The following is a 25,959-nucleotide window of genomic DNA, read 5'->3' on the forward strand; positions in this document are numbered from 1 at the left end:
ATTTTTTACTGGACAGAGTGTCTAAATACAGGACAGTCCTGTTCAATACCAGACACCCGGCAACCCTACTTGTAACATCCAGCTATAATATGGGCATCAGGTAATTCCTCCCAAACTCTTTCCATTGTTATGTGTAACCTTTTTGCAAATTGCACAGGGCACAAAAGCAGAGAAAATTACCTTCAAACATTGCCGCCAAGAGATGATCATCTCAAATAGTGCCAAGCAAACACGTACAGTGGCTAGGTGGTGACACAGACTGTCAAGCAAAGGAACCTGGTTAAATTAAGGTGTCAGCTCTCACTGTGGACTTGGGCTTTATCTCCCAGTGCCTTAGGTACCACAATATAGATTGTAAGCTCTCTGGGTCAGTGGCTCCATGTCCCTCCGAACTTATGTGTAAAGAGCTGAGTGCATTGACAGCACTAAATCTACTATATATTTATTCTATATAGAATTGTTTGCCTGTTGGCGATGCATTGGGGCACCTCATAAGATATCGTAGCCAAATTTTGCATGATTGTTCATGAGATCGAGGAGCAGGGTTTTTTTTTTGTCTATGTTTGAATACAATTCACAAATGACATAACTGATGACATCACAAATGGCATGATCCCATCACACAACCCTCAAGCTACCACTTAACCTTGGTCACTCTGAAAATCCCGTTTGCAACATAAGCGAAAACAAAGGAGCGGCCAAAGTTCTTCAACAGTGTTTGGGACAAGAGTACAATGTCCCACAAACACGAAGCATTAGAGGCGCTCTATCGAACACTTCAGGACCCAGGAGGCAATGAAACTATGATGGGTGGAATGGTGATGGTGTTAGCCGGGGATTTCGCATTAAGGAACTAAATAATGTAATTATCCCTTTATAAATCACGGTATTTATTTATTGGTTTTTTTTTTGTTTTTTTTTAGAATTCCCCGAACACCGTCGGGTACTTTCAGCTAGTTATTAATAAAGCAAAGATCAAAACGTGTTCTTCCATAGATGGGGACGCACTAAGGTATTCTGCATGTTCATCAGCAACATATATCTGCATGTTCACCAGCTTACAATGCTCTGATCCACGAGGGAAAGAGAATAAAAACAGGCTGTTTCAGCCCTGCACACTATTCAGGTGCTGTCCATGAAAACGCCTCGTGGAGAAAGCACCTGTATCTTTGACGTGGGAAGCTAAAGCACAAATGAATGATTTCTCTTACGCCCTCCATGGAAATGTAAAAGCCCTTGGGATATATATGTACATCAGAAGAGGGATTTACATTCTACAAAGTGCATGATGTTCTGTGCCAGGGCTTAGTTCTAGGGTAATAAAGATGTGCATTAAAAAGGTACACTCACTTTTAAGAGGAATGTTCCACTGTAGTCTCTAAAGGATTTTCATGGACGTACTGAAGTGGCGGTAGCAGCAATGCTTAACCCACTGTTCTCTTTGCTATGTCAAATGCACCATACTCTCTCTGTCTCCTGTATATCACCCAGACATGCCCACTCTTACCGATGTGCTGTCAGTCTCACGTCACTGATTGGCATAAATACCCATTTGTTTTGTCCCAACATTTCACAGATTCTCTGTTTTTTGGAGGTTCAATGCCCTAACACCTACAGTACTACCACACCAGAGGTGGGCAAGTCCAGTCCTCAAGGGCCAACAGCAGATCAGGTTTGCAGGATATCCCTGCTTCAGCACAGGTGGCTCAGTCTTCAACTGAACTAAAAGCTCTTCTACACCATTTTTTTTTTTTTAAAACGTGTGTTAAACCAGAACCAAAATACCTGAGCTCAAAGAAAGAAAGGGTCACACAATGACCCCAGACGTGTGAAATCTGCATATCTGCAGGCACTCCTCCTCGCCCTGACCAGTCGCAGATTCATTTAAAGTCGGTACAAGTCGTAACCTTTCCTTCTTTTCTTTTTTTATCCGACAGCTGTTTCGTATTCCCAGGGATCACTTCCAGCCCCCTTTGTGTGGTTCTTGGTGAGCAGTGTTGGAGATGTGGGGCTTCGGTCCTTCGTACTTGGTGCTAATGAGAGGTACACATGTTTGCCTCTAAGGCACAACCTTAATGAACGTCGCGTTCTCGCTCTAACCCTTCCTAGATCCAGCCCCAATGTCGCGTTTACTTCCTCCGGGGGTGTGTGGGGGGGGGATGCCCGGGGGGGGGGGTGCCCTCTTCTCTCCATGCGTTCTGGCACCCGGCTTTCACAACCGGTACAAGATATTGTGTCCGGCGCCAGAGAAGTTTACCAAGTACACACTGTAAAAGCAGAGAAACTGCTAACAAGGGACATGACAAATAGTGTCAATGTACCTCAAATCCTTGAAATGCTACTGACGACAATGGTGTGCTGGAGGGGTCTACAACACGTGCAAGGGCTGAGTGTAGCCCTGACCTCCCATGTGAATTCATTGTTGATGTAACCTGTTAACAATCCTTTTTCTGTGGCTGTACCTGCTTGCGCATTTACTCCCCCCCCCCACCCCCCACGAAGCCCCTAATTACCCCTAATGAAAATCAGCATGTGTTGTATTTTCACTTTATTCTCGTGCTACTCGTAGTCAGCTGAAAAAGCTACCAAACCGGTTTCAAAGTTATGGTCTCCACAAAGTGTGTTGTGTGGCTGAGCGCTTTCCCCTTTGCAACACCTCCAAGTTGACGTTGCCGGGTGGGACTGCACTTGAAAACTGGTTCGCTGTCACAAAGGGTGTTCGCTTTGGGCATCTTGATGTGGAAAAGGCTCGACCCATTGGCTTTTGCGGGGGTGTCAGATACGTGCTTGCCGGTGCCCCTGCAGGTTTAGAATAGCACACTGGCTTGAGCCTGTCTGGCGCTGTGCTTCTCTCCCTGCAGCGTTTGGGTGGAGCGTTCCATTGCGGCTGTGAACTGATTTACAAGAGACCTGCAGATACTGTAACTCCCTGACTTGACATCCCACACTGCGTGTTCTGGCATCCAGGAGACAGGGAGTCTTAATCAGGCTGGTCCCTGAAGACAAACCAGTTCTACGGAGAATTGCTATTTTCAGCCTCTCGCCTAATTACGCTCAGAGAGAGAGAGAGAGACTTTGACACTCACCACATCTGTCACGTTTGCTTAACCGCTTGAGATTGTAAAGTCCCTGGGGGCAGGAATTCCCATGTTACCCAATGAAGTTCTGTCTCGTAACATTGTCGTCGTGATGCAGGCTTGCAAGGGACGCCGTTTGCTTTCTTTTTGACCTTGAAACTGGACGGCCAGCACAGGGATAAGTGTCACCGTGTACACATTGGGGTCCTCAGAAACACTGAGCAACCTTTCCCTCTTTTTTACAGAAAAAAAATCATATCTTATTAATGGTTCTTTAAATAGCATTGTAGAGTACTTATATAGATATTTTCTGACAAAAGGATCTGCCCCCCACAACTTACACTCTAATTTTTAGATGACTTGCCCAAGAACACTAGCTGATACTGGGAATCGTAAAAGGCAGTGCCTCCCCAAAATAACTACAATATAATACTGTGGTTTCAAACCTTTTTTTAGTTAAGGAACCCTATGTGAAATTCTGAGGAACCCCAACCCTCTCTAATAGCGCATCTGAGATCAGATGCATTGTAAGGATCCCCAACCCTCTCTAATAGCGTGACTCCGATCAGATGCATTATAAGGAACCCCAACCCTCTCTAATAGCGCGTCTGAGATCAGATGCATTGTAAGGATCCCCAACCCTCTCTAATAGCGCGTCTGAGATCAGATGCATTATAAGGAACCCCAACCCTCTCTAATAGCGCGTCTGAGATCAGATGCATTATAAGGAACCCCAACCCTCTCTAATAGCGCGTCTGAGATCAGATGCATTTTAAGGAACCCCAACCCTCTCTAATAGCGCGTCTGAGATCAGATGCATTGTAAGGAAACCCGACCCTCTCTAATAGCGCGTCTGAGATTAAATGCATTGTAAGGAACCCCAAACCCCTCTAATAGCGCATCTGAGATCATATGCATTGTAAATTCTTCTGTATTTGGTACAATTTTAAAATGACCTAAAAATTACAGGGAACCCTTTAGAACTCAGTGGTGCCTAGGAACCCTGGTTGAAAAACACCGATATACTGTAATATGTCATTCAATTTCTGTTGTTAAAGCATAAATGTAGCATCTATCAGACATAGTACTGCAGCTACCTTGTGACGCGCACATTATCAACTGATAGCAGCTGGGGCTGTCTGTCTTATGCAAGTTTTTCTGATGTAAGTTTGGCATTTGGGTGGAACACTTACAACTCAACATTTTTATTTTTATTTAAGCATAGGAAATTAAATCATGCTTACAGGAGCAATCCAAGCAATATCCTACGTGTGCTTTTTGTTTAATAAATCAGTTCTGTAGTATTAGATAATCCTTTTTTGAAATTCAACTCAATGTCATTTTAAATGCGTTTACTGATAATCCTGTGATTTCTATAGAAGGTTTTAAACACTTTCCAACAGTGCACGATCCTTGTAACACTTTCCTGTTTGTGATAATTTGTTGCCAATATTCCCCCCAGTTTGAGCTGCAAACTGTAACAATAGATAATGTTACCTTTGTAATATAAGAATACATTGTAGCTGCACTGACTGAATGATTGATTTGAAACTGAAAGGCAGCCATTTAGTGAACCCTAGGAAGCAGGATTTTGCTGATCGATCACGAGAGAACGAATCGATTGGCAGCTTAGGTCATTATTTTTCAATCAAAGGCTGCATATATTAAAACAAAACAAAAAAGATAAAACATTTTTGTATTTTTTAATTGCTTGGATTGCCTCTTTCACTCAGGGCCCGGGTCATTTCTGTGTTGTACAATTCAGATAACACACATATAGTGAAGCGCAGAGACAAAAATAAAATAACTTCAGGATCATTGGGGGAGCAGAGAATACAAAAATACAGGTAAAATCCCCAGTGGCCCAAGTACGGACTCGGAAACAATGCCCCCTCTCCTGGTGACCTTGCCTGGTGACCTTGAGGCCACCAAAATTAGGCTGCAAAATTCTATGTGCAGCGTTTGCATATACTGTTAACGCTATATATACGAAACTAATGATATAGACATCATTTTATATATGACAGCATATCTGTTAAAAGGTGACCTAAACAAAGGGTCATTTAAAACGACAAAAGAACCCCATTAAGCCCAGTTCACGCCCAGAAAGACCCGCGCAGTCGAAGTTATCGCAAAGCTGGATGTTGGCCTTAGGTGGTATTGCCCCTTTAAGAGTGCGGGCTGGGAGAGGAGGGGGTCTGCTCTGAGGTTACCGTACAGAAGTTCTCGCTACACGTGTGCCACAAGCGGCATTCGCACAGAAGCAGGCACGGAGTCCTTCAGAGGGGGAGTGGGAGGGTCACTATCTCACCCCCAGCCAGAATACAGGGCTGAGATTAACCCCTCGGGGTCAGCAAACCCATCGCTGCTGCCCACGCCACTGCAGTGATGGGACGTAATCGCCTATTCCTCGCCATGCACGTGCATACGATCCCAGCATAAAGCAGCCGATTTAGCTTAACTCCTTGGCTGCCAAAGAGGCCAGCACGCATGTATATGAGTGCCCACTCAAAATGAGCACCACTAACGCTAACTAACGCTCACTCCTTAGGATTGATTCTGCCTTCCAGTATAGGCGGCTGCTACGTGAGTAAGGCGCACCCAAAATGAATGAGACTCTCTTCCCACCAATGAGGCTGCCTTCCACGCGTGAGACGGACTTCCCGTGAGAGAGACTATCTTCTGCTGAGTGAAAGGTCTTCTTCGCAATGGGTGATGTTGTCCTCCAAACACCCCGTCGTGCTCACTCCAAACTAGTGCCTACAGCGAGAGGTGGCCAAATGACTGACATTCCCAATGAGTGAGATGGCCCTAGAGCAAACAACTCTTACAGGCGATCTCCCTGCAGAGAGAAGCTGCATCTCCCTGCACAACTCTTACAGGCGATCTCCCTGCAGAGAGAAGCTGCATCTCCCTGCACAGCTCTTACAGGCGATCTCCCTGCACAAAGAGAGCTGCATCTCCCTGCACAGCTCTTACAGGCGATCTCCCTGCACAAAGAGAGCTGCATCTCCCTGCATAGCTCTTACAGGCGATCTCCCTGCACAGATAAGCTGCATCTCCCAGCACAGCTCTTACAGGCGATCTCCCTGCACAGAGAGAGCTGCATCTCCCTGCACAGCTCTTACAGGCGATCTCCCTGCACAAAGAGAGCTGCATCTCCCTGCACAGCTCTTACAGGCGATCTCCCTGCACAAAGAGAGCTGCATCTCCCTGCATAGCTCTTACAGGCGATCTCCCTGCACAGATAAGCTGCATCTCCATGCACATCTCTTACAGGCAATCTCCCTGCACAGAGAGAAGCTGCATCTCCCTGTACAGCTCTTACAGGCGATCTCCCTGCACAGATAAGCTGCATCTCCCTGCACAGCTCTTACAGGCGATCTCCCTGCACAGATAAGCTGCATCTCCCAGCACAGCTCTTACAGGCGATCTCCCTGCACAGAGAGAAGCTGCATCTCCCTGCACAGCTCTTACAGGCGATCTCCCTGCACAGAAAGAAGCTGCATCTCCCTGCACAGCTCTTACAGGCGATCTCCCTGCACAGAGAGAAGCTGCATCTCCCTGCACAGCTCTTACAGGCGATCTCCCTGCACAGATAAGCTGCATCTCTCTGCACAGCTCTTACAGGCGATCTCCCTGCACAGATAAGCTGCATCTCCCTGCACAGCTCTTACAGGCGATCTCCCTGCACAGATAAGCTGCATCTCCCTGCACAGCTCTTACAGGCGATCTCCCTGCACAGATAAGCTGCATCTCCCAGCACAGCTCTTACAGGCGATCTCCCTGCACAGAGAGAAGCTGCATCTCCCTGCACAGCTCTTACAGGCGATCTCCCTGCACAGATAAGCTGCATCTCCCAGCACAGCTCTTACAGGCGATCTCCCTGCACAGAGAGAAGCTGCATCTCCCTGCACAGCTCTTACAGGCGATCTCCCTGCACAGAAAGAAGCTGCATCTCCCTGCACAGCTCTTACAGGCGATCTCCCTGCACAGAGAGAAGCTGCATCTCCCTGCACAGCTCTTACAGGCGATCTCCCTGCACAGATAAGCTGCATCTCTCTGCACAGCTCTTACAGGCGATCTCCCTGCACAGATAAGCTGCATCTCCCTGCACAGCTCTTACAGGCGATCTCCCTGCACAGATAAGCTGCATCTCCCTGCACAGCTCTTACAGGCGATCTCCCTGCACAGATAAGCTGCATCTCCCAGCACAGCTCTTACAGGCGATCTCCCTGCACAGAGAGAAGCTGCATCTCCCTGCACAGCTCTTACAGGCGATCTCCCTGCACAGATAAGCTGCATCTCCCTGCACAGCTCTTACAGGCGATCTCCCTGCACAGAGAGAAGCTGCATCTCCCTGCACAGCTCTTACAGGCGATCTCCCTGCACAGAGAGAAGCTGCATCTCCCTGCACAGCTCTTACAGGCGATCTCCCTGCACAGAGAGAAGCTGCATCTCCCTGCACAGCTCTTACAGGCGATCTCCCTGCACAGAGAGAAGCTGCATCTCCCTGCACAGCTCTTACACTGGTTTTATTTGAATTTCAGAGCTGAACCACATTAATTTCAGGTCGGGGGACCCACTGCTTCCCGAGTTACAGGCCCCGGTATGGGGTGTCAGTATCTCCTGTAAGTTTAAATGTCCCGGTCACGTGACATGGGAGAATTAAACTTGCTGGAGATAGGTGTCTACGGAGGCCTGTACCTCGGGAAGCAGGGGGTCCCCAGACCTGAAATTAAGGCTGTTCAGCTTCAATACTGTGTTATTACATTTAAAACACACCTTCATTCCCTTAGTGGTAACAGCTAAGGTACTGAAGGTGTTAAATAGCTTTACTCGGTTTGTTGGTGGTAGAGGGGGCCGATGAAGCTTGTAGTTGCCCCAGGGGGGTGGTTAGGCCTTGCAAGAGGGTTGCAGGAGGAGTTAACCCCTTCATTCCTTTGCGGTTAGCCACAAAGGTAATGATTATCTAGGATTGAAGCCGGGGGGGGTCTCCGGAGCTGAAATGAATGCGGGTCAACTTCGGAGACCCCCCGGATTCAATCCTATTTAGTAGAAATAAAATAAACTCTTGTATGATGCAAATCGCGATTACCATCTCGCCAACCTTTTATGTAGCGAGAGAGAGAAAAATGCGAGTGTATAACCCGCGATGTGCCTCTCGGAGCTTTGTGAATAGCATATGCGCACAGGCTGTAATAGCAAGAGAGCCAACACTCGCTCAAAAGCCGTTTTCAGGCGATTTGGCCCGGTTATCGAAGTTTTGTGAATAGCTACACGTGCAAAATCTCTTGGAACGTGCACAAGCGATAAATCACTTAGCAAAGTTTAGTGAATAGGCTCCCTCTCCCTAAGCCCAGCTTCAACACAGGGGGCTCAACCCCAGTCCCGAAGACCTCCCAACAGGTCAGGTTTTCCGGATACACCTGCTTCAGCACAGGTGGCTCAATCGAAGACCCAGTCAAAGACCTGTGCTGAAGCAGGCTCTTCGACTGAGCCACAGATTGAGCCAACTGTGCTGAAGCAGGGATAGCCTTACAACCTGACCTGTTGGGGGGGTCTTGAGGACTGGAGTTGGGAACCCCCCCTGCCTTCATGTACTCCAACGCCATCAACCCCAATAAACTGCTGTTGCCGGGCAGAGACTTGTCCGAACGCAATTGTTCATGTAAAAATAGCTCTGGAACAAAATATCACTGGACAATAAATGTCCCAATTGGTCAACAAAAGAGCAGCCAAGAGCCTGTAACCCAGCCAGGCCATTAAGCTTCTAGTTGTGCCCTATTATTTGGGGTTTATTACGATTAAAGGTTAAATACTTGTATTTGATCTCTTCAATTTCTATTTATTTGGGGCCATTTTGCTGTCCCAGGAGAGGGACATCCACCCATCCGCAGGCCACACGTTGAGGTTTTTATCCCATCATGTGGGTTAGCAAGGGGGGTCAACTCCAGTCCTCAATGGCTACCAACAGGTCGGATTTTCAAGATATCCCAGCTTCAGCGCAGGTGGCTCAAGCAAGGTGGCTTCAGCACATATGTATAAAATCAACCCTTGCTTCAGCTCAGGTAGCTCAATAAGTCCCTGCTTCAGCACAGGTGGCTCAACAAGTCCCCGCTTCAGCACAGGTGGCTCATTCTTTGACCGAGCCACTGCTTGACCCACCTGTGCTGAAACAGGGATATCTTTAACCTGATCTTGGGGACTGGAGTGGAACGCCGCTGGGTTGGAAGGGTGGCGAGGGTTGGCATCGCTGAAAATAAACTTGGAAAACCACAAAGTCCAACGGTGAGAATCACCACAACAAAGACCAGTATCTACTGCTTTCATCAGAGGCTAGTTGGGGGGGGGGGGGGATCACACCTCTCTGGGGCTGAGTTACAACCCAGTTACTACCATTTTAAAAGGAACCATGAATATGACGCTATTTCCCCAAAACAGAAAACCATTGAAGGGTTTCCCAATGATCAGGATAAAAAAAATGGCAAAGCAAAAGCAGCTGGTACAAGTGACCCTTTGTGGGGGGCTGTGTAGGGGGCGCGGTGGACTTGGTGATACATACCTTCCGCTTGTGCCTGTGGATATCCCCAATGGAGTTAGCCAGGCTGTTGGGTCCCAGCAGCATGCGGGTGCTCCTGGGCCACTCGGTGCTCACCAGGTGGTGTTCCCCCATCAGGATCTTCCTGACGTTCTCCGCTCCCGTCACCCTGATCAAGGGGCGGCCCAGCAAGTGGGTCTTAAACACATTGCCGTATTTCTCTCTCCGGGACGACTGGAAAGCTGAGCCCTGCAGGCGAAACAGAGCAGCGATTCATTCATTTAGAGAGGGGAAAAAAAGAAAAAGAAAACAAATACAATTTCCCCCGCGAGTGCAGTCAGACTGCTGGTGTATTTTAGTGACCCACATTTCCATCTGGGAGGGGGGGGTTGTTATTTATCTCAGTAACTGGCCTGCACCTCTTGACGCCTCTCTGGGTAGATCACACCAGCTCAAAAGCTACATAAAGCGCTGATGTTTGTAGTTCAAATAGGGTGTCACAGGTTTGTCACACACTATCAACTGGCTTATTGTCTTGTATGTAGAGCTGGGCTACTCAGAGGTCCATGTCACCTCAACTGGAACATTTAATGTCTGTACGATGGGATGCAACGTTCCTCTTGCCAAGTTCTGAGCTGTAGAGCAGGGACGAGAAGGAAGGTGCTCATGGAGGTTCCTCTGAGTAGCCCTGATCTTGAGAACAGAATAACATCCAAAATATCATCACAGTCCCTCCCTAGAGATAACTACTTCTCATACATACCTCAACTGCCCCCTTCCCCTTACTAAAACATCTACTACTGAGAGGAAAGGCACTGGTTATAACACAAACACCTCAGGCACATAGATGATCTGGAGATTGAAGCTCTTTTCAGTTCTACTCTCTCCCAGATAAAGAGCGATTGGAAGTGTGCGGAGAGATCTTCATTATTTTCTCAAGACCTTCCTCCCCCAGACAAGCAATAGTGCGCTAATGGTGCAAGCCTTCAGGTCTACCTACCCGTCACTGGATACACATTGCACTCATTCTACGCATGCTTCACACATCCAGTACACCGATCCCATATTACCCAGAGCTTCTCCTTTAGGCCGCGCTTATAGTCCCGGCGACAGTGACGCGACGTCGCTCCAAAACAAGTGCATTGTCGCCATCGCAAGCGCTTATAGTAAGCGCGACAGAAGCGACGTCGCGACCAAAAATTTTGTAGCCGGTCAAGTTTGATTTTTCAGAAGCTGTCACCACATGTGACAGCCTCTGAACCAATCAATGGCGGGTCGCTAGCAACATCGCTGCAAAGCGAAATACAACTTTCGCGGGTGGTGATGGCGACGGATGACGTCATCCATCGCGGGCACTATACGCGCAGCCTTACACAATTATACTGTTGCACATACAGTACCACCTTTGGTTGTCTCGCATTCACATTGAAGAGGCATTCATCAGAACTTGTGATTGATTTGAGTTGGTACAAGCAGTGGTCATAGTGACTTAAAATCAGCGGTGTGCAAACTGGGGGGGCGAGATTGTCTGCGGGGGGCGCGGGGTTTACAGAGGCCCTGCACGCTTCCCGGCGGCACTTAAATTAAGTGCCGGTGAAGAGGCGAAGGCCTCTGTAAACTGCACTTACCTTGGCTCCGGCGGCATCTGGAGACGCGTCATCATGGCAAGGCAATGTGACGTCATGACGCCGACACCGGAGCCGAGGTAAGCGGGGGGGAGGGGGCGCGAAGAGAGGGGAACTGCCGGCAGGGGGAGGCACAGGGAAAAAAGTTGCACTCCTCTGGCTTAAATGAAGAAGCAGTGCTGGGTCTGACTTCACAAGATTGTAAATGTATAAATCATGGTCTGAAGTGAGTAAAGACAGGGACTCTGAAAACAGCCCTGGTTCAGTTCCCGGTGTCGGCTCCTTGTGACCTTGGGCAAGTCATTTTATCTCCCTGTGCCTCAGGCACCAAAACATAGTGTAAGCTCCTCTGGGCAGGGACTGTGTGTGTAACATTCCTATGTGCTGTGTACCGCGCGCTGTGCTGTAACTGTGACGCGCTGTGAGTCCCGTTGGGAGAAAGTGCTATATGAAATAAAGTTGTTATTACTATAACATTTTATTACAACACGTTTTATTCAAAGATTTATTAATAATAGCTTATATAGAGGTAATAATGTACACCGCGCTCTACATAGAATTACGCACGCACAATGCCCCCGGAGTCATCAAACCGCGATCCGCTGTACTGCGCCTGAACCAACGCTATCCGCCATTAACCTTGATGCTAGCGATGCAGCAGATCGTGCTATGACGGCTCCGGAGGAACGAGTACATGCTACGTGCCCTGAAACAATTAACACCTCTTTTGAAATGTATTATCTTAGAAATAAACTCTTTCCCAGCCCTTCCAGAATATATAATGACACAAGACGATGTGAAACGGGGCACAATAGTAGCTTCTCCTATTCTTAGTGTCATTTGGCCCCTGTATGCTATATGTGAGTATTAAATGGGGGGAGTGCTAAAAAAGCGCGGTGCCTGCAAGTGTTCACATTCCTAGCAGGGCGCTCACAAATGAAGACATTACCAGGTACAAAGCCAAGAAAACACTACTGAGCTGGAAAATCTCCTGCCTGAGGAAGGGGCGTTTTTGGTCCTGGAAGCTTGCACTCTTTTTAACCACGAGTTAGCTCTTGAAGGAGTCACTTTTACTTTCAAAGTAAAGATTGTATTCTTTTCAGGACAAGGATTAATTGTGCAGAATAGTGAAGACAGCCTTGTTTCTATAGAACAGGAACCAACAGAGATTTAAATATGATTAGCATATTAGATATATATATATATAATATATATATATATATATATATATATATATATATATATATATATATATAGTTACTATTTTATTACCATACTGTGAGACGTACAACCTGTATAGTACTATTAGCATCAATAACATTATACTAAAATGACATATATTTGTACATAAAACATATGCAATGCAACTCTAAATACTAAACTTTGTTTATTTTAAAATTGCTGTTATGTATTACTATTATTTCTCCATGATTCTATCATTATTATTTTAAACATATGATTATCCTTTGTGAGTAACATCTAGGTGTGCAGTAACACTGCGGTAACGATACATTTGGAGGTGTGGATACCTGTCAAAGTACCAACAGGACATTTCTACATAAAACCACTTCGATTGTAAGCTCTCTGGGGCAGGGATTTCCTTTCCTATTCTCTGCCTTTGCTGCGCTTATTGTATTATACTTCCCTGGACTGCATTGTCTTTGTAAAGCGCTGAGCACACTGGGCGCTGTATACATAAAGAGATACATACATTATATAATGAACAGAAGTTTGGAAATGTCACACATCTCTAGCTGTGTCTTCCTGGAGCTACTGTAGTTCCTATGAATTTCCTCTATGAAGAACACTATTGAAGTGGGTGATATTTCAGCGATGAAGATCTCTCTTTCTGTTGCACAAACCTACATTTCCCCAAGACCAACACGACAGGTACAGCAGAACTTGGGAGTACAGTACAATGCTGTAACAAAGGATTTCTCACAGTCGCCCCTAGAGGGAGCTGTAGAGCTGCTCATGACATACAGTATAGTCCAAAGTCACAGCCCCACACACAGACACACTGATGCCAACTAATATATTTCTGGGTAGTAAAAAAACAGCAGTGGACCCATCTTTCTTGATGGGTTTTCTTTGTGTGTGCTGCCTCTGATCCCCAAGAGTTTTTGATTGTTTAGATGTTGTTTCTCGCCAAAAATATATTCCACGTTTCTTGAAGTCTGCAGAAAATTATAGCGGGGGTTAGCGTCAGTTAACCCATTCGTTGCCAGGTGGGACTTCTAGCAGCAAAGGGGTTAATGTGACACAGAGATGCCAACTATAGCAGTTACCATGTCAGCACAAGGACAGCAGGCACTCGGAAGTTGGGTTACCAGCAGGTGCAGTATGTAGCATGCCTTTTATGGTCATCCAACGTCTCTCCTTGCAAGTTGCTCCAGGGGTGACAGGGTCACATTTATCTGCTGGTAACCTAACTCCTGAGTGCCTGCCGTCCCCATTGCTGATCAAGGAAACCGTTTTCTCCTGGTAATTCGTCTCCTGAGTGTACGTGACTCCAGAGGAGACGTTGCAACAGCTGCAAAAACTTCACTTTCATTCAGGTTTCGCCCGTATTAAATGAAAGTCCTTCTGTGCCAAAGAGGAGCCTGGCATTACAAACGCACAGGCACCAACACAGAAGTGGGTCACGGTGTTAAACGGGCACCATTGTGCCCAGTGGTCATGATTGGTTACGTACAACCTGCCAGCTGGCCCCCGGTGGACAGAGGATGGTGTAATTGCTGTAGGTGACTGCACAGGGTCTCGGTACAGCGAAACAGATGTGTCTGGGCCAGCAGACTGCAAGGGAGACATGTGAAAGGTACATTGTCTGGGGTCACAGACAGAGCTAAAGTGTGGGTGTGAAAGGTCACGGAGAAGCAATTGCCATGATTATATGGCTTCACTTGTAGGTCAATGTTGGTTACCTCCTCATTAACATCCCAGAGACTGTAAGCTGCGACCTTGAGCTAGATCGTGATGCTTACAGTATGGGAAGCATGTCACGGATATTGTCGGGGGGGGAGGTGGGAGGGGTTAAACTAGTCTGTTGGAAAATGTGATTTTATACACCTGTGCTGAAGCAGGGATATCCTTAAAACCTGACACTTTGGGGGGTGTTGAGGTCTGATGTTGAGCACCCCGGGGCTGCAACACCAACACACAATTAGCTCGCTGAAACATATTGTGCACTAAAACACACACAACTCCCGCAGACACAAACAAATACACACAATTCTTTCCAACAGATCCATCTTACACATACACATACTCTGACACACTGGGAATCTATACTCTCAAACACAGCTATGCAGCTCACTCAAACACACACAGACACACAACTTTCTCAAATATCTCCCTCATATACACACAATCTCCTAAAACTGTAACCTATTCCCTCATTTGGGTGGGACTTGCATACCCCAATGACCATGGTTGGAGACCAGACGTGGGGTTGTTCCCTCATCCCCAGAATTCAACCTTGGGGGTTGGATAACCCACCTTCCTGTTTAATGCTTCTCCAACTGAGGTCAATTGACATGCAATGGTTTTCCATGGCTGCTATTGTCCACCAAAACAGCAGAGAGCACAAAACAAAACAGGTTTTTAAAGGAAAAACTTGAGACAGTGGGTAGACCTTTAGCTGAGCTACCAACACTTCATCCGCTTTCCATGACCACTTTAATACAGTATTGCCAACCTGCTTCCATGCCACCATGAGACCGGAATCCAGATCAGGTTTTCCATATTTCCATTGTCCATAGAGATAGAAGATTATCACTGCCAGATAGCACCAGAGTTAGAACAACAGGAGTGGACCTCAGCCTCCTGATAACATGGAGCTAGCCTGACAATACTCTAATACTACTACACAATCTAGTTCCAGCAACCTTACATCACGAGTACACAACAACAGTACACTGTCAGCAACAGCTATTCCTTGAAGGAAAATCACATTATAAATGTCATATTAAAACATTCCAAGAAGTGTCTTCCTTTAGCTTAAAGCAGGGGTAGCCAACGCCAGTCCTCAAGGGCCACCAACAGGTCAGGTTTTAAGGATATCTCTGCTTCAACACAGGTGGCTCAGTCTAAGCTTTAGCAAAGGTGGCTGAATCAGTCCCAGCTTCAGCACAAAAGTCAGCTGCGTATTGGAGATAGAGTTGTCAGGAGTGGTCAACTCCAGTCCTCAAGGGTCACCAACAGGTCAGGTTTTAAGGATATCCCTGTTTCAGTACAGTTGGCTCAATTAGTGGCTCAGTCGAAGACAGCACAGGTGGCTCTTCAGCACACAGGGCTCAATCGAAGACTGTGCTGAAGCAGGGATATCCTTAACACTTGACCTGTTGGTGGCCCTTGAGGCCTGGAGCCCCTGGCTTAACGGCCAAGCACACCCTGTACTTTACAGCAGCAGTAAACTCAACTTCAGCAAGTTGAATTGGCAAAATACACACAAGATGGGAATTTATCTGAATATAACCAAATTTACGCATAATCTGTTAGCCAGGACACCACATTATTAAAAACCCATCCAACAACTTGGGGGATATGGTATCAGCTGCAAAACGGGGGCAAATCCCCCTGCATGAGGTTTATTAGACGGAAGATCCCACAACGCGCTGTGATTGACGCGCTGTGATTGACGCGCTGTGATTGACGCGCTGTGATTGACATGCCCGGGGTTTGCCCCAGCTGCACGAGTGGCAGACATTACTACATCACACCCTTCCCACAGCCCTGAAATATTTCCCTTTGATAAACCTGATAGTTTATTGGGTGGGGTTGTGCTACAGAAACCCCTTTACCGGCAAAACCCTCAATAAATGCAAGTACATCTGTAATGTTCACTCATCTTTGTTTCATATCTTTAAAAAGCAACCCCAAACCCCCCAAAAAAAATATTTATGAGCCATGGGATACAAAATGATCACTTTCCAAACAGGAAGTAAAAGTGTGCATTAAAATTATGTATGAAAGTATGAGACACCTCCGCTGAAGCAGGGATATCCTTAGAACCTGCCCTGTTGGTGGCCATTGGGGACTGATCTTAGTGTGTGTGTGTGTGTGTGTGTGTGTGTGTGTGTGTGTGTGTGTGTGTGTGTGTGTGTGTGTGTGTGTGTGTGTGTGTGTGTGTGTGTGTGTGTGTGTGTGTGTGTGTGTGTGTGTGTGTCATATAAATAGAACCGTGGTAATGCACCTTTTGAGTCTGACTGCAAGCTCTGTGACCAGTGCCTACATACCAACGGCTTGCAAGCTCTCTGGCCCAGAGGCTCCGCTTCTCTGCCTGACTCTACGTCCAGCCCACCCCACCTCTGCACCGTGATAAAAGCAAATACCAGACCGTATAATAAATATACGTAATTTGAATATCTCTGCGGCGCGCACCAAGAAAAAAACCTCCAAGGTCCTCTCGCACACAGAACAGTGGTTGTGAATTCTCAACGTTCAGGTGACCCTGTTTCTGATCTACGCAAATGTAATTAAAGTACTTTTTGTGCCATTAATAAAGAGATATTTGTGCAACGTTTCCACTGCTGTACAAAGGCTGCCTTTATGTGGTAGCAGTTTCGACTGGAGTCCAATTTATACAAAATGTTGTATTTTTAGCCTTGGACTGTTTTTGGATGGAGCCTGTGGAAAAAGGAATACCCTTTTTCGTACCCCTGTAAAAAAAAAAAAAAAAAAAATCTGATAATTTTTTTTTTTTTTAAACATTTTTTTGTTTTGTTTTTTTAAAGCAGGGAATCCGAGTTAACCCTTTGAACTTTTAGGTTCTGCATTGTAAGCCGTAACATACAGAAGATGATGGTCACAATATGCTTTATAATTAGGGTTCTGTTCTCGGTCTCAGAGCACGTGATTACTTTTCACACTTAACACCTTTGTCACCAGTGGGTTCTAGAGAATGAATTGGTTATTTGGGGGCACTGCATGTCATTTAGCTGGGGACTCATAAAAGTGGCAATTCTGGTTTCTCTGTCGACTCCCAATGTTGGGAGTTCCTTTTTTCTTGCATACTCGGAACCGGCCGGTCGCCCGGTGCTGAACCACACAATCAATAGCTCAAGGGATCCGATGGTTACAGAGATATTTACTTTTTTAGGTAAAGTGAAATCAAAGACGGCCATCGGGGCTGCCGTGTCCTGATGATGACATTGCAGCTTCCTATTGGCCCATGGGAGTGAGGCTGGGCTGGTGGCAATATTGATTTCCCAGAACCCACCAAAAACATTGGCCCGTAAAAAAAAAAAAAAGGTCAATAACTCAACAACTGGTGGGTCATCGGCGCTAAAAAATATCGCTATTCAGCTCCGAGGGACTAAGGGAGATTACTGATTGATGTTATAAACAAATCATACCAAATAGGACGTTTTGATTGGAAATATTATGAATATTCCTGAGCTCTTCAGTCTCTTGGGAACCAGACACAAATAGGTTACGGAGGGCAGGCGACAATAGCTCTCCACCATACCGAGTACAGCAAAGATAGGGAACACATGAACATCTGTGTGTCCTCTGCAGGTCCCCAAACCTGCCACCCCACAGTCACATGTTAAGATGCAGGCAAGGATTCTGGGTAGTGACATGCAAATGAGCATGCAGTGGGCATGTCAACAGTAGCTTCTTATTCATTCTGTACATGGACTCCTTTGACCTTTTGTGTGCTGCATTAGGCCGCGCATATAGTGACGGCAACGCGACCGATGGCGTTACCCGTCGCCATGGCGAAAGTTAAATTTTAAGTTTAGGCGACGTCACTGGCTACAAGGCCAGTGATGTCACAAAAGGGGCAGGGCAGAGGCACGGAGAAGCTCCTGATTGGCCGCAAGGGGAGACCGTCGCCAGAAAAAATCAATTATCAGTGTCCACCAGATTTCTGGTAGCGCTATCGCTCCGTCGCTTTGTCGCCGTCGCGTGCACTATAAGCGCCGGTGACAACGCATTTGTTTTCACGCGACGGTGGCGTCACCGGCACTATAAGCGCAGCCTTACACAGCTCTTACAGCCAAGTGCAGAAACAGCTAGCCTAATCACGCACCATCGTGTCGCCTTTTGGACACATCCGTTTGAGCTCGGTCGCTGATTAATTGGAAAGCTGGTAGTGGGTGCAAACCAGACATCATTAGGCTGTGGTGGGCATAGGAGAGCCACAAACCTGATATCATTAGGCTGTGGTGGGCATAGGAGAGCCACAAACCACGGCTCCTTAGCAAGTGATTATTTCTACAGAGTATACACTGTGAGGTAGTATCCACTGAGTATACACTGTGAGGTAGTATCCACTGAGTATACACTGTGAGGTAGTATCCACTGAGTATACACTGTGAGGTAGTATCCACTGAGTATACACTGTGAGGTAGTATCCACTGAGTATACACTGTGAGGTAGTATCCACTGAGTATACACTGTGAGGTAGTATCCACTGAGTATACACTGTGAGGTAGTATCCACTGAGTATACACTGTGAGGTAGTATCCACTGAGTATACACTGTGAGGTAGTATACACTCACCAATATGCACTGCCAGCCAATGAGCTTGTTAATATAAGGATTGCCCTAGTGCAGGGGTGGCCAACTCCAGTCCTCAAGGGCCACCAACAGGTCAGGTTTTCAGGATATCCCTGCTTCAGCACAGGTGGCTCAATCAGTGGCTCAGTCACTATGACCGAGCCACCTGTGCTGAAGCAGGGATATCCTTAGGCCAGGTCCCCGCTGGCTACTGCAGCTCTGGCTGTGGCGGACGCTGCAGGGACAAGATCCACCCCACAATGGGGCCCCCCCTGCGAGGGGGGGGGGCACGCTGCGCCGACAGAAACACCTGCTCTCAAGACAATTGAGATCAGGAGTCGCGACTGAGCGCTAGGCCACACCCCCTGGTGGTTCAACCAATGAGGGGGAACCTGCCGGGTGACGTCACGTCCCCCCCCCCCCCCCGTCTTTCCCCCTGCAGCTCTCTGCAGACCGGGGAATTCGGCTGCACGCGCCTTGCAGGCGCACGTGCAGCGCAGGCAGCGGGTTCGCAGCCTTAAATCCGCCCTGTCGGCGGCCCTTGAGAACTGGAGCTTGCTACTCCTGCCTTAGTTATTAGCCCTGTAAGGTTGCTGGTGGCAAATGCAGAACAGTCTGCTCACTCACTGATAAATCAAAGGTCGCCAGTGACTGCTTTATAGCTGCAGATGTGTCCTGCAGAAATGCAGCAACGGAAGCCCTGGAAAGTTCTTTTCACAGCCGCGACTTCTATAAAACTTTACTGACCTTACCCTAAAGTCGGTACCTTCCAGCTAAGGAGGACCAGGTTTCCACAAGCAGAAACCGGGCCACGCTAAAAAATCCTTTATAAAACCATTGACATCACTTAAAAAAATAAATATTATATTGGTACTGGTCTTCTAGCGTCCCCCCATCCCTGCTTTGTTGTCGATTTATTTCCGTTTCCTAACAGAACACAAACTCTCCGCTGCAGCAAAACGACGGTTTGGCTGACTTAAACAAAACGTTTCATTAGACGTTACCGACAGATTGAAAATGTTTTACTCTTTGATATGGCCGTCCGCACGCAGTGTCTATATTTACGGTTTAAAGCGAGTCCCAACAGGGGGAATCTAAAAAAAAAACGGGACGCTTGAAGGATTTGGAGAACATCGATGGGACACTGGAGAGTTTAATGAAAATCCGGCACTGTCCTGGCTAACGTGTGGTCACCCTACCTTCCAGTGGGGGGGAGGGATGCAACGCCTGGCTCTAGGCAACTAACTTACTTGCACGGCTTGTAGGCACTTTCAACGCAAGTGGCTTCCTCCACAGGTTGTACAGAAGCCGCAGTTATAGGTTCGAGGCTCTGCATCATACAAACACTGTGAGGGCGTGTTGCTCTCGAGCTGGTAAATAATGCAGCTCACGTCTTGCCGAGTCTCCGCATCCACGCGTGACTTGCATTACGTGTTGACGTAGGATTTGGGGACTGGTTATAGAAATTGGAAAGGGAGGGGATATTTTGCTGCAGTGTTATAATGGGAGGTACCAGAGTTTGTACCTCTAAGGCTAAGGCCCCGCTGCCTCAGACCACGCTCCTGCACTGCAGACAGGCGGCGCGTGGAGAGGCACTTGACCGCTATCTGCGGTCTGTAGGGAGCGGGGGGGGCGTGGTTTGAGCGGAGGGCTGCAGCGGGGGTGTCCCGGGCTGCAGGAGGGACCCCCACATGCCCTCTGCTGCTCTCCGTGCTACTCCCCCCTGCCACAGCTCCCATCCGATACACCCCCCTCCACAGCTCCCGTCCGATACACCCCCCAACCCCCCCCCCCCCCCCCGCGGATGGCTGCAGCGGGGGTCGGTCTCCCGGGCTGCAGGAGGGTGCTGCTGCCGGCTGAAAGGTAAGCAGCTCCCCCCCCCCACACATGCCCTCACAGCTGATCCCTCCGTCGACACACACACACACCTCTCTTACCTCTTGGAGGCTGACAGCTCCCGCCCCCGCCGCTGATAGGCTCACCAGCGCACCACGTGACGCGTCACCGCTTGGGATCTCAATTCCCTTGCATCCCCTGGCGGCTGACGCGTCACTGCGCGTAGTGAGCCGTGCAGTGAGGGGGGACCGGGCCTGGCTCGGGAGGAAACCCCTGCAGGTGAGTAACGTGCGCGCCACCGGACGCAGCGTGACCAAAGCCTAACCAATTCAGGTTTTTTCGCTTTCCATGCACTGATTACAACTTCCAGGTATAAGATGCTGTTAACCTAGTCTCAGGGATTAGCCCCAAATGTAAAAATGATATGTCATACTGACTCATCCAACGGAATCCGTTCTGGAAGTAGCGTTGGATAGTGAAACCGTTGTAAAGTGAGCCCCGTGTTAATCAGTGGCGGTGAGCGTCGGATAACGCATTCAGGTGTTGGATAACGCATTCCGGCATCGAAAAATGACTTGTAGGGTTGCATTGTAAAGCGTTGGATATGTCATTCGTTGTAAAGTGAAACGTTGGATAACGAGGACTACCTGTATTGTGAGATTCTGAAGTACCCCGACCCTCTCTAATAGCGCGTCTGGGATCAGATGCATTGTAAGGAACCCCAACCCTCTCTATTAGGGTGTCTGAGATCAGATGTATTGTAAGAAACCCCAACCCTCTCTAATAGCGCGTCTGATAGATACATTGTAAGGAACCCCAACCCTCTCTAATAGCGCGTCTGAGATCAGATACATTGTAAGGAACCCTGACCCTCTCTAACAGCGTGTCTGAGATCAGGTGCAATTTAAGGAACCCCAACCCTCTCTAATAGCGCCTCTGAGATCAGATGCATTGCAAGGAACCCCAACCCTCTCTAATAGCACGTAAGAGATCAGATGCATTGTAAGGAACCCCAACCCTCTCTAATAGCGCCTCTGAGATCAGATGCATTGCAAGGAACCCCAACCCTCTCTAATAGCGCGTAAGAGATCAGATGCATTGCAAGGAACCCCAACCCTCTCTAATAGCGCGTAAGAGATCAGATGCAATTTAAGGAACCCCAACCCTCTCTAATCGCGCGTCTGAGATCAGATGCATTGTAAATTCTTCTGCATTTGGTACAATTATCAAATGACCAAAAATTGCAGGGAAGCCTTTAGGGATGCCCGGAAAACCCCTGTTGACAAACACTGAAGTACAGTAGCCACTTGCAGTGACAGTGATTGAATGGGTTAGTGTGGCCTGCAAACGCAATGCAGGGGCAGTCAAGGAGCGTAACAGTAAGTGACCCCAACTGGGTGGGGGGGGGGTGAGGGTTTGCACAGCGTGTTGCTGCTCTGCAACTCACCAGCAAATGCTGGTCTTTAAAGGACACTGTGTTGCAGCCTTGTGGTGGTGGGAGGGGAGGTGAAGGACGGGTCAGCGCATTCAGGAGCTTGAATAAGACTGTATACCCTGTACAAATTACATCATGATGTAGACAAGTATCCAGGATAGGATTACCGTTACACAATGATCTCACACAGAGTGCCACAAAGCCTCACTAAATATTTTGTTGGGGGGGGGTTACCCTCAAACAGCCTTATTGCTTTAAAAAAAAAAGGGGAGTGATACGTGAGAAAGGGGTCACTAAAAACAAAACAACACCTTTCCGATTTATCAACGCAAACGTGGAAGCAATGGGGCTTCATTTGCAGAAATCTGGTGCTGTTTCGCAGCTGGGAGACGCTGATGAATAGCGCCCATTATACAGGTGAGGGGCTAAGGGCCCGCACAGTGGTGTCTGTCACAGCCTGCACGGTCCGTCACCAGGACCAATAAGACTGCACATTGTATCCCATTAAAGATGCATTCCTTGCTTAGGCGGTGATGTTTGAACTGCGTCTCTTATAAATAAACAACGCCGCCGCGCTGCTGAATGATACCGAGTGTGACCCACACATTTCCAGCCTCCCGGTGGCAGCAGGTAAACAGCAGCTACTATGTGCCCTGCGCGAGACGTCGCCACGGGGGGCGGAGGTGGTGACCCCTGCCGCCCACTAACCCACAGGGGCTTGAAGGGGGGTTAGAGGTAATTTGGGGAACAAACTGCTGGGTCAACAGCACAAATTTCTGGAGCGCCCCAAAAAAACGTTTTTGCAGGGCCGCAATTTCTATAAGTAGAGCACGACTGAGCATGTAGAAACTGTGATGTGATACTCTGCATTGCCTTATACTGCAGTTCATTAATTTTCAGAGGCGGGGTGGGGGGGGGGAGGGGTATAAAGTATCCGCCAGGCAAACAGGTTAATTAGATCTGCAGCATACGCATTGTAAGATGATTGGTGCATGGGGTGTGCGTAGGATTCAGCGTTTCCCTTTTCCTGCCGGAGACACCGACAGATTACAGCTGGATCACAAACTGTACCAGATACTAATTAACCCATCCCCCCCCAATACCAGCAACAAAAAAAGGAAAATATTATCACTGCGTCCTGGGTACGGGACCCGATTACAGTCACATCAATATCAATGACGTATTCTGCGTTAATTAACCCCTTGTGTTGCAAACCCCACTGGCAAGCAGCCGGGTTATATGGAGTTTGCGCGGTCTGCTTGCTATGAACCGGTTGGAAGCACAATAAGGAATAATTCAGGGCAACCTATCTCCTTTTGCCATTTCAGTCATCATTTTTCTATAGGTTCCCTAAATTCCCCCCCGGGGCTTGAGCAGCACAGAGCACACCCAGCTATAGCCCCGATTCACTGGAAGGGTTCAGAAAGAGTGTGTACACCTTTAACTGCCTTTTGGATATAAATACCCGTCTTCTTGCTCCCCCTTATTCTATCCCCCGTTTGTACAAGTGGGGGTCACTTCAAGGGATCAACAGACTAGGGAGTTTTTTTGTTTAGAGATGCATACATATGGGGATACTCAGTACTATTATATAATAATGCTTGCTCGTCATCGGGGGTACAATGTGCACCCCTCTCCCTTATAGTACGCACGCACGCCATTAGTAACCATTTCTTAACCCTTTCACTGCCTGCAATGAGCTAAAAGGGATAGCCCGGGGGTTCTCAACTCCAGTCCTCAAGGGCCACCAACAGGCCAGGTTTTCAGGCTATCCCAGCTTCAGCACAGGTTGCTCAATCCATGGCTCAGTCAACGACTGGGACTGCTGAAGCTGGGACTGATTGAGCCACCTGTGCTGAAGCTGGGGCTGATTGAACCACCTGCGCTGAAGCAGGGAAACCCTGAAAACCTGACCTGTTGGGGTCTTGGGGACTGGAGTTGAGCACCCCCTGGGGTTAAGGTAAAATGGTGAGCGCCCGTTGCAGATGCAGTTGTCAGTTCACTATTATGTGGATGCCAACGCACGATCACCATCAACGCCAATGCGCTACTGCCGCCAAGCGAGCAACGAAGGGGTTAATTATATGCAAATGCCTTAAAGGAGGTGCGTGGAAGGGCTATTTAGGAATCGTCTTCCCCAGGAAGCCACAGTAGATAGAGCAAGCTGCTGATCTTGTTCAGAATGATACATCGTTTGCTTGTGTTTTTGGAGGGGAGGGGGGGGGGAATAAATGGTTTATTCACTTTGTATCCAGAAGTATAAACACCATACTTGGCAAAGCTTCCCCTATTAGTTTATGAAGGTGCCTGGTTTTCAAATATCAGGTAGGAATTCTCAATTACAGGCGGTCCTCGGTTATCCAGCGGAATCCGTTCTGGAAGTGGCGTTGGATAGTGAAACCGTTGTAAAGTGAACCCCGTTGTTAATCAGTGGCGGTGAGCGTTGGATAACGCGTTCCGGCGTCGAAAAACGGCCCATAGGTTTGCATTGTAAAGCGTTGGAAATGCCATTCGTGGTAAAGTGAAATGTTGGATAACGAGGACTGCCTGTGCCCGCCGTCTCCCATACGGGTGGGAAATTAACCATCTGAGACACGAATGGGTGGGAAACTAGTGAGATGTATCTCTAACAAGCGTCAGGTTTCATCACTGCAGGTAAAAATGCACGAGACGAACACTTTGATGCCAAGTAACTGCTCCACAAACTTATTCCAAAGCTGGTCCCCAATATGCTCTTGGTACAGAGTACCATCTAGCATGCCCACGGAAAAACAAAGCCACGTGAAAACTGATATTCTGAAATTCAACTTGGGGGCAAGACAAGATCCCCCCCCCCCCCCACATCTTCCTCAGCCCCCTGATATACATAGATAAATATATATGCGTGAGTGGCAGACATTACTACATCACACCCTTCCCACAGCCCTGAAATATTTCCCTTTGATAAACCTGATAGTTTATTGGGTGGGGTTGTGCTACAGAAACCCCTTTACCGGCAAAACCCTCAATAAATGCAAGTACATCTATAATGTTCACTCATCTTTGTTTCATATCTTTAAAAAGCAACCCCCCCCCAAAAAAATATTTGTGAGCCATGGGATACAAAATGATCACTTTCCAAACAGGAAGTAAAAGTGTGTATTAAAATTATGTATGAAAGTATGAGACACCTCCGCTGAAGCAGGGGTATCCTTAGAATCTGCCCTGTTGGTGGCCCTTGGGGACTGATCTTAGTGTGTGTGTGTGTGTGTGTGTGTGTGTGTGTGTGTGTGTGTGTGTGTGTGTGTGTGTGTGTGTGTGTGTGTGTGTGTGTGTGTGTGTGTGTGTGTGTGTGTGTGTGTATATATATATATATATATATATAACCATTCTCTAGTCCGGTAAAGAAAGACTGCACTCGGTTCAGTAATAATGAAAATCTGTATTGGGCATCTGAATAAAAAAGATAAATCACCCAATCCGACGTTTCGGTCCTGGAATAGGACCTTTCTCAAGGGGGTGCTATATATATATATATAGTGTGTGTGTGTGTGTGTGTGTGTGTGTGTGTGTGTGTGTGTGTGTGTGTACATACACACACACACACACACACACACACATACATACACACATGCACCCCCAGCATGATTACTGAACCGAGTGCAGTCTTTCTTTACGGACGAGAGAATGGTAATGTTGTATTTCTATTATTTGAGACTAGCACCTGTCTATATGAACCAGTACACTGAGTGCAAGCTGTGATGTTTGTTTATATATATATATATATATATATATATATATATATATATATATATACACACATGCACACATATTATATACACATATATATATATATATATACATATATATATATATATATATATACACACACACACACATAGTATATACGTATATACACACAGTATATACACACATATACATACTGTACATATAAACACA

The 25,959-nt window shown here is 47.4% G+C and overlaps 1 protein-coding gene across 1 annotated transcript in view; it reads right to left on the bottom strand.

The window, feature by feature from the left end:
• The window catches only part of CYP26B1 (cytochrome P450 family 26 subfamily B member 1), a 45,686-nt gene that overhangs the window by 15,393 nt on the left and 4,334 nt on the right, over window positions 1-25,959 (bottom strand). Inside the window, exon 2 of the mRNA XM_075573243.1 lies at window positions 9,643-9,867. Within this exon, the coding sequence (XP_075429358.1) occupies window positions 9,643-9,867 (225 nt within the window). The remainder of the gene's footprint in view (window positions 1-9,642; window positions 9,868-25,959) is intronic.

The sequence above is a fragment of the Ascaphus truei genome, chromosome 1 (assembly GCF_040206685.1).
Source record: "Ascaphus truei isolate aAscTru1 chromosome 1, aAscTru1.hap1, whole genome shotgun sequence".
NCBI classification, from domain to species: domain Eukaryota; kingdom Metazoa; phylum Chordata; class Amphibia; order Anura; family Ascaphidae; genus Ascaphus; species Ascaphus truei.